At 41.8% G+C, this 12,776-nt stretch overlaps 1 protein-coding gene across 1 annotated transcript in view; it reads right to left on the bottom strand.

The window, feature by feature from the left end:
• Positions 1-3,745: 3,745 nt before the first annotated feature.
• Positions 3,746-12,776, bottom strand: part of LOC308295386 (uncharacterized protein) — a gene marked incomplete at both ends in the record, with an annotated part of 45,735 nt that continues 36,704 nt past the window's right edge. The window contains 5 exons of the mRNA XM_080738441.1: positions 3,746-3,879; positions 5,387-5,524; positions 8,658-8,748; positions 10,920-11,026; positions 12,242-12,250. Of these exons, the coding sequence (XP_080594567.1) occupies positions 3,746-3,879; positions 5,387-5,524; positions 8,658-8,748; positions 10,920-11,026; positions 12,242-12,250 (479 nt within the window). The remainder of the gene's footprint in view (positions 3,880-5,386; positions 5,525-8,657; positions 8,749-10,919; positions 11,027-12,241; positions 12,251-12,776) is intronic.

The raw sequence follows: 12,776 nt of genomic DNA on the forward strand, positions 1-12,776 counted from the left end.
GTAGCCTTGGTGCCAGCACCTCTAGGTCAGATCCGGGCCTTTTCTATCATTTCTAGATATCTAGACTGAAGGCTTGTAACCCCATGGTGGAGACACGGGCTGAAGGTTTGTCAGGGGGGGGGGGTCAGTTCGATGGAGGAGGCGGACCTGAGAGACCGGGAGGGGATGTGGATATTGATGAGGTCAGACAGGTATGGAGGGGTGAGGTTATGGATGGCTTTGAAGGTATGGAGGAGAATTTTATAGTCAATGCGTTGTTTGATTGGAAGCCAATGGAGTTGGTGTAAAACAGGGGTGATGTGATTGATGGCAGGCGTTCTGGTAATGATACGGGCAGCAGAGTTCTGGACCAGTTGGAGTTTACGGAGGAGATTGTGGGGGAGACCGAAGAGGAGGGAATTACAATAGTCCAGGCGGGAAGTGACAAGGGAATGGACCAAGATTGCAGCACTGTTGGGGGTGAGTGAGGGCGGAGGCGGTTGATATTTCGGAGGTGGATGTAGGCAGATCGGATGGTTTTAGAGGCAAAATTATAATTTGCATAAAACTGCAATATTCAGTGAATTATTAAAAAAAATATATGTTTCACTTTAAAAAAGAAAATCTGGTTGATCGTATTGGTCCAAAGTTCATGTGAAAAAAAGTTTTGTGCGCGGAACGCAAAAATCCCAGGAGGAGATAGATTTTTACTTTTTTTCATTTAATTAAAAATGGTGGGAGATCTAAAGGTCAGAGGTCAAAGTTGTTCGGCATGAGGAGACGCATAAGTGTGTCCAGGTTTCATGGCTGTGTACGTCAAACAGAGCATGAGCTCTACCTGTTCAAAGTTTGCACTTTCGAAGGCTTCCTACAGCGCCACCATTTGGCCGATTACTGTAAAAAGTAATAGCACACGTCACCACAGTAAGCTGAACACATTGATTTTTATTTTCATTTTCTGTCTAGGTATGTAGGAGTAGAAAGGTGCCAAAGTTTTGAGGAGAACTTGATATAGTATAGTATATAAATAATGACAATATCTAAAGTGTGCTCGCTTTTCAGGCGAGCCCACAATTGACATGACTCCACCACCATATAGATGGTGTTATATTATTACATTGACATGACTTATATTAGAATTGTTACATTGACATTACTCCACCACCATATAGATGGTGTTATATTAGAATTATTACATTGACACACTCCACCATAGATTATGTTATATTAGTCGACGGCCGGAATGTATAGACAGTACCAGGGAGCAGTATGGGTTTGCACCCCAGCCTGTGTCTTCCGTGAGGCAGAAGCCCAACAAATCCACGGTGAGGTCTTTAGGAGGGCCATTCAAACCGCGGGCCCAACCCCTGCAGCAGCTGAATGAAATGTTTGGATCTGGAGTCTGGTGCAACGCAGTAAAACTATGCCTCAGTAAAACTATGTCTAAACCTAACCTTGCAAAACAAGTTAGACCAAGGCACTCTTGAGGGACAGTTAAAAAGCCTTTATTTTAAGGCTAATGCATGGCAAGAATAAAAAATTCACCTACGCGTTGTGGCACATAATGCCTTCTTCAGGGTGACTAAGCAAAAAACTGAACAAACATGGCTTTTATAGGAAACAGGATATGACATCACAAGCTCATATGCAGGTTGACTGGGAGGCCAGAACCACACCAAGACAAAATGTAGACTTATACAGAAACAACCTACCCAATACCACTTTAAAACACCAAAAAAGAGAAAAGAAGAAACAATTATACAATTGTGTCAGTACTCAAGCACCAAAGAAATAACTTTACAATAACTTCAAATCACTTAGCAGAACAAACAATTATAAAAAAGGTGAATAATCTATTTCCTCATTGAGGCCTGGTTGAGGCCTTGTTTCTGTATAAGTCTACATTTTGTCTTGGTGTGGTTATGGCCTCCCAGTCAACCTGCATATGAGCTTGTGATGTCATATCCTGTTTCCTATAAAAGCCATGTTTGTTCATTTTTTTGCTTAGTCACCCTGAAGAAGGCATTATGTGCAGCAACTCGTAGGTGAATTTTGTATTCTTGCCATGCATTAGACCTAAAATAAAGGCTTTTTAACTGTCCCTCAAGAGTGCCTTGGTCTAACTTATTTTGCATCAATTTTGTCACCTGACTACCAAAGAGCACCTTTCGTGGGAGATCTTTACTCTACAGCCAAACAGATGCACTCCTTACTCTCTGTTTTCTAAACCTAACCTTACTCCTAAACCTAACCTCAGTAAATCTACTGTATGCCTAAACCTAATCTTATTCTTAAACTTAACCTCAGTAAAACTATGCCTAAACCCTAACCTTATTACTAAACTTAACCCCAGTAAAACTATGCCTAAACCTAACATTATTCCTAAACTTAACCTCAGTAAAACTATGCCTAAACCCTAACCCTAACCTTATTACTAAACTTAACCTCAGTAAAACTATTTCTAAAGTAAACCTAACCTTATTCCTAAACTTAACCTCAGTAAAACTATGCCTAAACCCTAACCCTAACCTTATTACTAAACCTAACCTCAGAAAAACTATTTCTAAAGTAAACCTAACCTTATTCCTAAACTTAACCTCAGTAAAACTATGCCTAAACCCTAACCCTAACCTTATTACTAAACTTAACCTCAGTAAAACTATTTCTAAAGTAAACCCTAGAATAAAAAGGAAGGATATCACACTGGGCGTGTCCCAGCGTGGTACCGTGGTATTGCACATGCGCAGTGTTAACAGGAACTGCCTTGGTGGAGTGTTCCAGCAGAGGCACTAGATAAAAAAGATCATGATCCGTTCTCAGTAGAGCGAGGTGTGTGTTTGTTTGTTTTGTTCTCTCTCCACTCATCACCTAAACAGCTGCAGGTTTTCTTCATAGTGGTGTTTTTTATTTTTTTTAAAGGACCCCAATTGAAACAAGCCCAAGGCTTTATCCTTTTAGTTGACCTTGTACCATCTGTTATGAAACTACCTTTTCCTATGCAAACTTCTAATAAAGTTTTAAATCAATCAATTGTGGGAAATAATTGGTCTTCAGAGGGATGCTTTTATATAATCCTGTACTTTGAAGCATATGACTTTGTACTGTGTGCCGTACTTGTAGTCAGACTAATGTATGGTGCAAAAAATTCAACAGACCGCACAATTTAATTAATTTATAAGCACTTACACAAAATATCAGTAAAACAGCAGTAGATGAGAATAAGATGGATTTCTATAACTTATATTCATTCAGGATATGCAACACATAGTTGTGCCTATTAGGGCACCAAATAAGCATACTTGTTTTGTGGCATAAGAACATTTTATTTTGACCAAAGAGCAAGTCCCCAGCAGGCACTTAAAGTAGGACAAAACAAACAGTACCATTTAATGGTCACACGCCGCCATCTACTGAGCCAAAGTGTAGGTGCAGGCCAGATTGTACTGCTGCATGTGCCATACCCCGGTACCATGGCTGGGACACGCCCAGTGTGATATCCTTCTCTTTTTATTCTAGAATAAACCTAACCTTATTCCTAAACTTAACCTCAGTAAAACTATGCCAAACCATAAACATATTCCAAACCTTAACCTAACCATATTCCTAATACAAGTTACCCTTTGGACTGTCACAATCATGTGACATTTTACTTGAAAATCGATTTGTCATAGGCTACACATAATTGTGATTGTGACACATTTAATTGTTTTGAACTTTGGAACATGTAAAACATTACAGTTTTGTTTCCTCGCTGTGGGAGTTCAGTTCAGTCAAAGTAGTATTGCTGCATGAAGATTTTTCCACTTCCACTTCCACTTCCTCTGAAGACAGGAGAGAAGTTATAGATGAGAGCCTCGTCTTCTTCTAGAGGACTGGAGAACTGGTGATTACTCTTCATGGCTGGAAGAGGAGGGAGAGAGAGAGAGAGAGAGAGAGAGAGAGAGAGAGCATAATGTTAAGCTGCAGTAGGCCATAAATCAATTTATATGTGTATATCTATCTATCTATTAGGGGCGTAACAATACATTTTAACAGCGATTCGATACATATCACGATGCATGGTTGACGATACGATACATGGACAATATTGGTTCATTCATGGCGATACGATACGATTCGATTCAATGATTTAAAATCGATATAGAAACTATTTAGCAAAGAAATTAAATATATGTGAAAAGTGTGGATAGGGCAGGTTTTTAAGGGAAACATGTATTATTATGGATATAAATAAGTAAACACAGTGATTATCTGACAAATATATGGACATTGTATTTGAACACATATGGACAAACATGCACCTTGACATGAACCCAGAGATTACACACATTTATCGATAGACCAGTGTTGCTATATGGAAAGGAAAAGTAATTAAACCCCTCTTTTTAAAATTTTCTTCTTAAAAATGCTAAATATAATGCACAAGTAGGTAATATCGATACAATCGATTATTTGCACTACCGATTCGATACCATACAAAATCAAATGATACGATTCGATTTGAGCTGTTTTCATTTCGATATACTTCGATCTTTTAAATAAAAAATGATGCAGTTACTATATCGATACACCCCTACTATCTATCTATCTATACATTATATCTATATCTATATCATATATATATAGGGGTGCAAAATATCGAGCCGAATATCGAATACCGAACCGAATGACCAATTACAGCGTGTCCCTATTGGCCGGAAAGGCCCAAGTCGTGTGAGCGTTTTAAAGTTGAAACGAAGTTGCTAGGCAAAGGTATGCCAGAGTAAATGGGAAGACAAAGTGTGACAGTATGACAGACAACTGCTGCACGTTTCTATAGTAAATTGCTCCCTGTCGCAATTAACACTTTGTACGCCAAACTCGTTCAGTAACGAGATACGGCCACTGGAGTGCCAAAAGGAGTTGTCTCGTTCCTCAATGAGACAACAAAGGATTAACTGTGCAGCGTGCTGCGCGCATGCTGTGTGCCCTTTGAAAGACCCTGGTCCATATGTCATAACGTGACGTTCACAGAAACAAAATGGCGCGTCTAGGCTGCATTGATTTCTATTCTATGCTGAAACATAAAAAGGGCTTTATCTCTGAATAAGGTGCAAAGAACGCCAGGGAAGCAGAGATCTGCCTGTTTTCACGGCGACAATTTACCGCGATGGTCGGCCCGGGTTTGGATTTTAGTTTCGCGAGCATTTGTAAACAAATGGATTATCTTCCTCAATCGTCAGTGGACACTCACGTGCACACACGCACAAAGCTTCCGAGGCTCTTCAAAATTAAAGCGTAGGTGAACGACGGCAGCAGCAACAGCTAGAAATGTTAGAAACCTTGGCTTCCCATGTGTTAAGCACTGTAACATTCAAGCGCAAACACACGTACACTGCACACGCACACACGCCTAGCCTCGTCTTACCTTCTGACACAAAGAAGCTGGCGCTGTAGAAGGAGACGGAGATGGCGTTGACAGAGTGAACCATGCCAGGCTTGTCGACCCACTCGAAGGGAGCTTTCTCTGGATGCCACTGTACCCCGTAGAATGGATACCTGTAGGCTGATAGACAACACACTGTACTCCATAGAATGGATACCTGTCAGGGGCATAGTTCTGCCGATTTAAAATGACTCCAATACGGAAGTAAAACTTCCTATGATTGGCCGCTAGTTGCGCTGTTTTACCCCCCAGCCGAATGCAAAAAGAATTGCTCTCCATTGGATCCCATTCATTTTCCCCTTTCGTTTCCTAACCTTAATTAACATTTTCATGAATACTGTATGGTTCCTATCGCTAGTTAAAAATTGCCTTTCAATCACCATCATATTCGTTTTGTTGAAATGTGGTCCAATTTATTTTAAAATAAATGATAAAGTTGCGGGGGGGCGTGGCCAACTAAACTGATACCAGCCGGCTGTGTTCTTCTTCGTGTGCTGTATTTCGGGAGGCTCCGACCACATTCTCCCATGTATCCCTGCGGTTGCACGTGACCGTTGGCAGCCAATAGCATCTCTGATGCCTTTACATTTCTATGATGGCGACACCCATTCCAAGGGGTAGAAAAGGGCCATTTGCGCTGCATAGAAACTAATGGCTTCGCATCGTCCATATTTTTCTACAGTCTATGATACCTGTAGGCTCATAGACATCAAGGGGCTTGAGCCCCTGCCCTTTGAATCCGTCTGTAAAAAGTGCCCTGTGAAAGGTAGGCAAATGACCTCTTTCCATGCAATACCTGAATTCCATGCCATTACGCCACATCTCCAGTATCGACTTGATTGTGCTATTAGTTCAGTGTGGTATCACGCATCGAAAATAGCCGACCTCCAAGCTCACAACGCGTCGCGCTTTTTTGGGAATGTTATTGAAAATGTAGGAAACAAAAGATAAAGGGGCCCATACAAATGTGTCCACGACCCACAAATGGGTCCCGACCCACTGTTTGGGAACCAGTGCTGTACCCCATAGAATGGATACATGTAGGCCTATGCTGAAATACAACACACTGCATAGAGGGTATGCGCATGCATAAAGTGAATGGCTGTTACAGTCAGTTTGGGTAAATCAGTGAGATTGGGGTAAGAGCGCTCGTTTTGTCGTTCACCACACACCCCTAACACCACCTGGATCAATTCACCTTGATAGTCTCTTATCAGCGCACCTGTGTAATTTTGCGTAGTCACCATGAGATGGCGACAACAGCCATTCACTAGTGTAGTCGCTGACGTCACTCGTTTGCGACACCTCTTTCGTTGTTTATCTACTAGCCCAGCTCAGCTGTGTTTAGCCATTAGCTTACTATGCCTAACTCTAACCCTAACCTTAACCTCTGTAAAACTATGCCTAACCCTAACTATGCCTAACCCTAACCCTAGGAGGTGCTATCATTCCTACTGACGCTACATTGTCGTGGATCAAAGCGACCGCTTGTTCCGCCCCACACCGCACAACGAGCGCTCCTGTTCTCAATTTCACTGAAGCTCAAAAAAACTGTGACATATTATGTCAAGGCCAGAAAGTTGTTTTTTGCCACTCATTACGCTTTCCTGCATAACTTCCGGGTATGATGATGATGATGTCACGTGCATACCCTCTCTATTGTATGAATATACTGCAGAATGGATGACTGTTTATTGCGACCGAAGGGTGCATTATTATTGCGCATTATACCCTGAAAAACCTTGTCGCTTGTCTGATTGTCCGTACAGGAAGTGATGTCAGTGAGATGTCAGTGAGTCACAGTGATGTGGTACAGAATGACTCATATGGGCATAAACAGGATGTCACGTGACATCACTTCCTGTACTGACAGTCAGACAAGCTACGAGATTTCTCAAGGTATAAGTCCATATACGGTATGGTCATTCCCAGAAAAAGAAAAAAACCTTTTATGTCCATATGGAGATTTCTGATGTCATAAATTCCAGGTCGAAAATGAGAATGTTAGGGTACCATATATGGCCCATATATGGAGATCCACAGGCATCAAACCAAGGCCCTAACTCACCAACGCCCTGCTTGGCATTACTAATTAACATAAGTTTTTTTAAATCCCCAGGTTAGCGATAGGGCCTTTCTGTGTGGAATTTGCATGTTCTCCCCGTTTCTCCTAGGGTTGATACCCTCACAAAAACATGAACAAACTCCCCCAGAATGACAACAACTTGAATCGTCAGAGAAACGCTGTGGTTGGCCAGATGGCCAAGAATTGGCGCGACCTCTCCCTTTAGGGCGAGGTCGCATGTCACCCTGAGGTTGCAAGTCACCCTGAGGTGTCTTACTAGTACTATTATACTCCAACAACAATTATCTAACTACTACTATTCATTTACCAAATGTCTGTCTGTCTGTCTGTCTGTCTGTCTGTCTGGCTGTCCGTCCGTCTGTCTGCATGCTGACATCACTGATACTACACAGTGTCGCCACATTGGTAACAGCCGCATCACAGACAGGTATTGCACAACTGGACGTCAATGGTGATTGTTCTGCCCAACAGGCACCGGTCTGGGTTCTCCAACATTACTTCTGAAGCCCGTATCAGAGTCGGGTCCGCGGTGTAGTGCGGTGTAGTCTTTTTGAGTCATAAAACGACAACGTTAACGCTCAAAAAGACTACACCGCACTACACCGCGGTGGATAGCCCCGACTCTGATACGGGCTTAAGACTCCTATATCCATTCAGTCTCTCATATACTGTGCACACCCCCCGGGCACAGGACTAGTACAGTATTATAGGCAGATTATAATGCATTATTGAAGCAATAAGCCACGCAAGGCTTGTGGTTACCTGGTATTTTACACCGGCTGAGAGGCGTAGGGAGACACGAGGCGCAGCCGAGTGTCTCCAACCCTCTAAGCCGGTGTGAAATACAGGTAACCACAAGCCTCGTGTGGCTTATTGCTTTTCTAAAACGGTTACAATATGGCAACATGAAAAATCATAGACCATACCAATTAAAACTGTTCTATTTCACTAATAATTGACTATAAGGTCCCCAGCTACAAGAAAGTAGTTCCCAGCCGATATAAACTGATTCGAGGTGTGGGTTATAGTCTCATATACCACAGCAATTAGGGGAAACCAGCCAATCAGAATCAAGGAATGGAACTAGACGTTTTAGAAAAGTACATTTATAATGCATTATAGCCGCAGGCTACATGCTGTAGGAGGTTTAGCCATAATCTAGTGTACCTTCCATGGTAGAGATGAAGTCTGTGTTGCCATCACTGTTGGTGGATAAAACCTTATAGAATGTCTTCAGCTTGATGTTCTGGTTGTACTCCTGTTGGATCAGACACACTTATAGGTTTGCATTTCTACTTGCATTTAGAATACTGTAGGCAGAGCATTTCTCTCTGTATATTAGTTGAATTTCTTAAGACATACTGTACTAATAGTTGGGGGGAATCCGATACTTCTGTGACGGCGAGAGCAAAGGTCCGTTTCTCAGTGGTTTTGTCAACTATGAAGGTTAAATAACAAATTGAGCTCTCATGTCCCTTGCAAAAATGCGGACAAAATGTTTGACAGCTAGGGTAATTGTCAGTCTCATTCACTTACTATACACTATACTATAAAGGAAAACATGACTCCCAAAAGATCTGCTTTAAGTGGGATGTGAGGGGTCAAACTAGGGGTTTTTAATTATTCTGAATCCATTGCAAGCATTTTTTTAGCACGAAAAACATTCCTTGGGCTAAAAACGGCCAACAAAACTATGGTTTAGAGATGTGTCATCACTTTTCAGAATCTTTTGGGGTCTGTTTTTAGCCCAAGGAATGTTTTTCATGCAAAACAAATGCTTGCAATGGATTCAGAATAATTAAAAAACCCTAGTTTGACCCCTCACATCCCACTTAAAGCAGATTTTTTGGGAGTAATTCTTTTCCTTTATAGTATAGTGTATAGTAAGTGAATGAGACTGAAAATGACCCTAGCTGTCAAACATTTTGCCTGCATTTTTGCAAGGGACATGAGAGCTCAATTTGTTATTTAACCTTCATAGTTGACAAAACCACTGAGAAACAGACCTTTGCTCTCGCTGTCACATAAGTTTCGGATTCGCCCCAACTATAGTAAGTCGCTTTGGATTAAAAGCGTCTGCTAAATGCCTAAACTGTAAACTGTAAACTATAGGAGAGAAGAGAAGAGAAGAGAAGAGAAGAGAAGAGAAGAGAAGAGAAGAGAAGAGAAGAGAAGAGAAGAGCAGAGAAGAGGTCCAAGCACTCTATGGAAAATAAGGGGTTAAGGAAAATAAGGAAAAAAGAAAATAAGGGGTTAACCTTGGACAAATTGCACTTAAAGGACAACTCCGCTCTAAATCACTTCTAGGCTCATTTTCCTACTTATATTGATCCAAAAAGACTCTCCATGGGGTTTACTAGGCAGAAATGCCCCTGTTGTCCAGTTAGAACCCAGCACCTCTCATAGCATAGAGTGGAGCCTATAAGCCTATCACCTTTACACTATTTGTTGTGGTCAAAAGTGTTTTTATTTTTCATGAATGTGGTACTAGTTGTCATTACAAACACATCCATGTCATCGTTGTCCCACACAAGCCATCACACTCTGCTAAACAGATGTTATGCTTTTATGTGTTTGCCAAGTCCCGGAAATATGCCCTGTGATTGGCCAGTGCAGTCACTTTGATTGGCACTTGTGCCGAATGACAACCCCAAAACATTATTTATGAGATTGTGGTGGCTTGTGTGGGACAACCAAGGCATGGATGTGTTTGTAATGACAACTAGTACGACATTCATGAAAAAGAAAATCACTTTTGAACACAACAAATAGTGTAAAAGTGATAGGCTTATAGGCTTCACTCTATGCTATGACAGCTGCTGTGTTCTGAAGGGGAAACTGGACAACAAGGGCATTTCTGCCTAATAGACCCCATGGACAGTCTTTTCGGGTCAATATAAGTAGGAAAATGAGTATGAAATGATTTAGGGCAGAGTTGTCCTTTAACTATACAGGAAACAAAATCTATATAAATCTGCTTTTAGTAGCATGTGAGGGGTCAAACTAAGGGTTTTTCATAATTCTGAATCCATTGCAAGCATTTGTGTAGCATGAAAAACTTTCATTCTGCTCAAAACGGACCCACAAAACTATGGTTTGGTGATGTGTCATCACTTTTCACAGTTTTGCGGGAATGATTGTTTTTCGTGCAAAACAAATGCTTGCAATGGATTCAGAATCATGAAAAACCCCTAGTTTGCCCCTCACATGCAGATTTATCTCATGTATTTTATTTTCCTGTATGTTAAAGTTTATTGGACCCAAACCTTTTACAGCTTTTTCACTGGGATGTCTTGGGACGTTTGATATGTTGTTACGAACATATTTATGAAACAAAAAAAGTTGAAAGAGTTTTTGTTGCAATTTGTCCTAGGTCTAGTAGGTGTTTTCATATTGCTTGCATTAAAGAGAGGAGAGGAGAGTATTCACCTGCAGTGAGACACTCCATCCGTGGAAGTTGGAGGTGATGTTCTCCTCGGCCAGAGACTGCATCAGGTGTCTGGGGAACCCTCTGAACAAACGGCTGGACTTGGCCTCTGGAACACGCACGCACACGCACACGTTCAGTCATATCAGGTGAGAGACTCGCAGTATAACCGCTGCCCCCTCAATTGGAAAGGAGCCAGTCATAGGTGCCACCTGAGTTACAAATGCGGAGAAAAATTATCGCATATACCGGTAGTAATGTATGTGACAAATAGTAGGAATCTTAATCTTAATCTTATGATGATGATGTCACGCGCATACCCTCCATATTGTCTGTCTTATTAAAAAAGACAATGCCTACATAAAAAAGGGACCTAGATGGTGTCTTTTGCAACATAGTAGGCTAGGCTAGCTGTCCATCGAGGCTTGCGGCTCACGTTAGGCTCTTTACAGTGAACGCTTGTGGCAAAAGTGTTTTGGACACGCAGCAAAATACTTAAATATTTTGGCTGCTGACTCTGAGCGACTAACCTGAGCGGAGTGCAGAGTGAGAGGTACGCAAATCAAGGTGAGTGATGGAGCGGAGCGGGGGATGGGGGGGAGGTCAAAGCGATCGAGCGAAACGAGCGTAACAACCAGGGCAGGAATTTCATGGAGGCCATGAAGGCCATGGCCGCCGTTGCCCCTCAGTTTGGCCTTGTGCCCCTCAAACCAATGGCATGACCTGAGGCCACAGTGGCCTTAATGCCCCAGCTGACTGTACTACTTTCTCCTCTGTCTTGCTTGTCAATATATGTAGACAGTAGACACCTGTGTCTCTTTCTTGCCATGTAGACACAAGTGTCTTTTTTTTAGATTCTGAAATCAACTCCCCAGAGTCCCCATCTTTAAACCAATCCAGTGACTTTGATTGGTGCAGGGCTGAGCATATAGATCAGATTGTAAATCATTTATCTATTTCACTGTAGATTAGGTTATCGTGCCTAACCCTTAAATTCAACAAATTGTTTCAATTGCCTAAAATCTTGTTTTATTTGATGGCCTTCCTGCCCTGGCATTTTGCCTTTGTGCCCTCAAAAAATAGACAACCCCTAAAATGACGGAATTCCAGGCCTGGTTGCAACAGCCCCCTGGAGCGAGGAGCAGCTTTTGCAGGCACTCCACTCGTATGCTCTGCCTTGGACTGCCTCGGGATTCCCCTGGAGGAAGTGGCAAATATTGCTTGAGAAAAAGGACGACTGGAGCTCTCTGCCGGAACTGTTGCGCCCGCGACCCGATTCCGGATAAGCGGTTGAAGGTGGATGGATGGTTTTTAGGTATACTACCCTTTTCGACTGCAGTTTTAGCACCACACCACACCACACCACACTACACCACACCACACCACACCACATAAAAATATCTACATTTTCCATTACACAAAAGTACCCCTATCGGTAAGAAACAAATTGACCCTTTTAACTGTGATTATAATACATAATACATTTGTATTACAACTATCCTAATTATAATGCACTATAATGGATTATAACTGTGATTATAATACATTATAAAGTATTAATGTATTACTATGATAATTAGAATATACTATAATAGATTATAATAGTGGTTATAACACAATAGAATCTATTATCATGTATTACAACTATATCCTGGTGTTCTAAATGAAAACCCAGTGAGTGATCAGTCATTATGATGTGTTTGGCCCTGTGTGGCCTAGCTCAGACCTACTCTAGAGTGGATACTTTTTAGTACCCCGTTTAGTACCACTTTCACACCACTCTACCCAGGACCTTGTAGTGGAAAACCTCACACAAGTGGGCGGTGTGGTGTGGAGTGGTGTGGAGTTGGGCCAGTGGA

This window comes from Nannobrachium achirus (genome assembly GCF_963921795.1).
Source record: "Nannobrachium achirus genome assembly, chromosome: 12".
NCBI classification, from domain to species: domain Eukaryota; kingdom Metazoa; phylum Chordata; class Actinopteri; order Myctophiformes; family Myctophidae; genus Nannobrachium; species Nannobrachium achirus.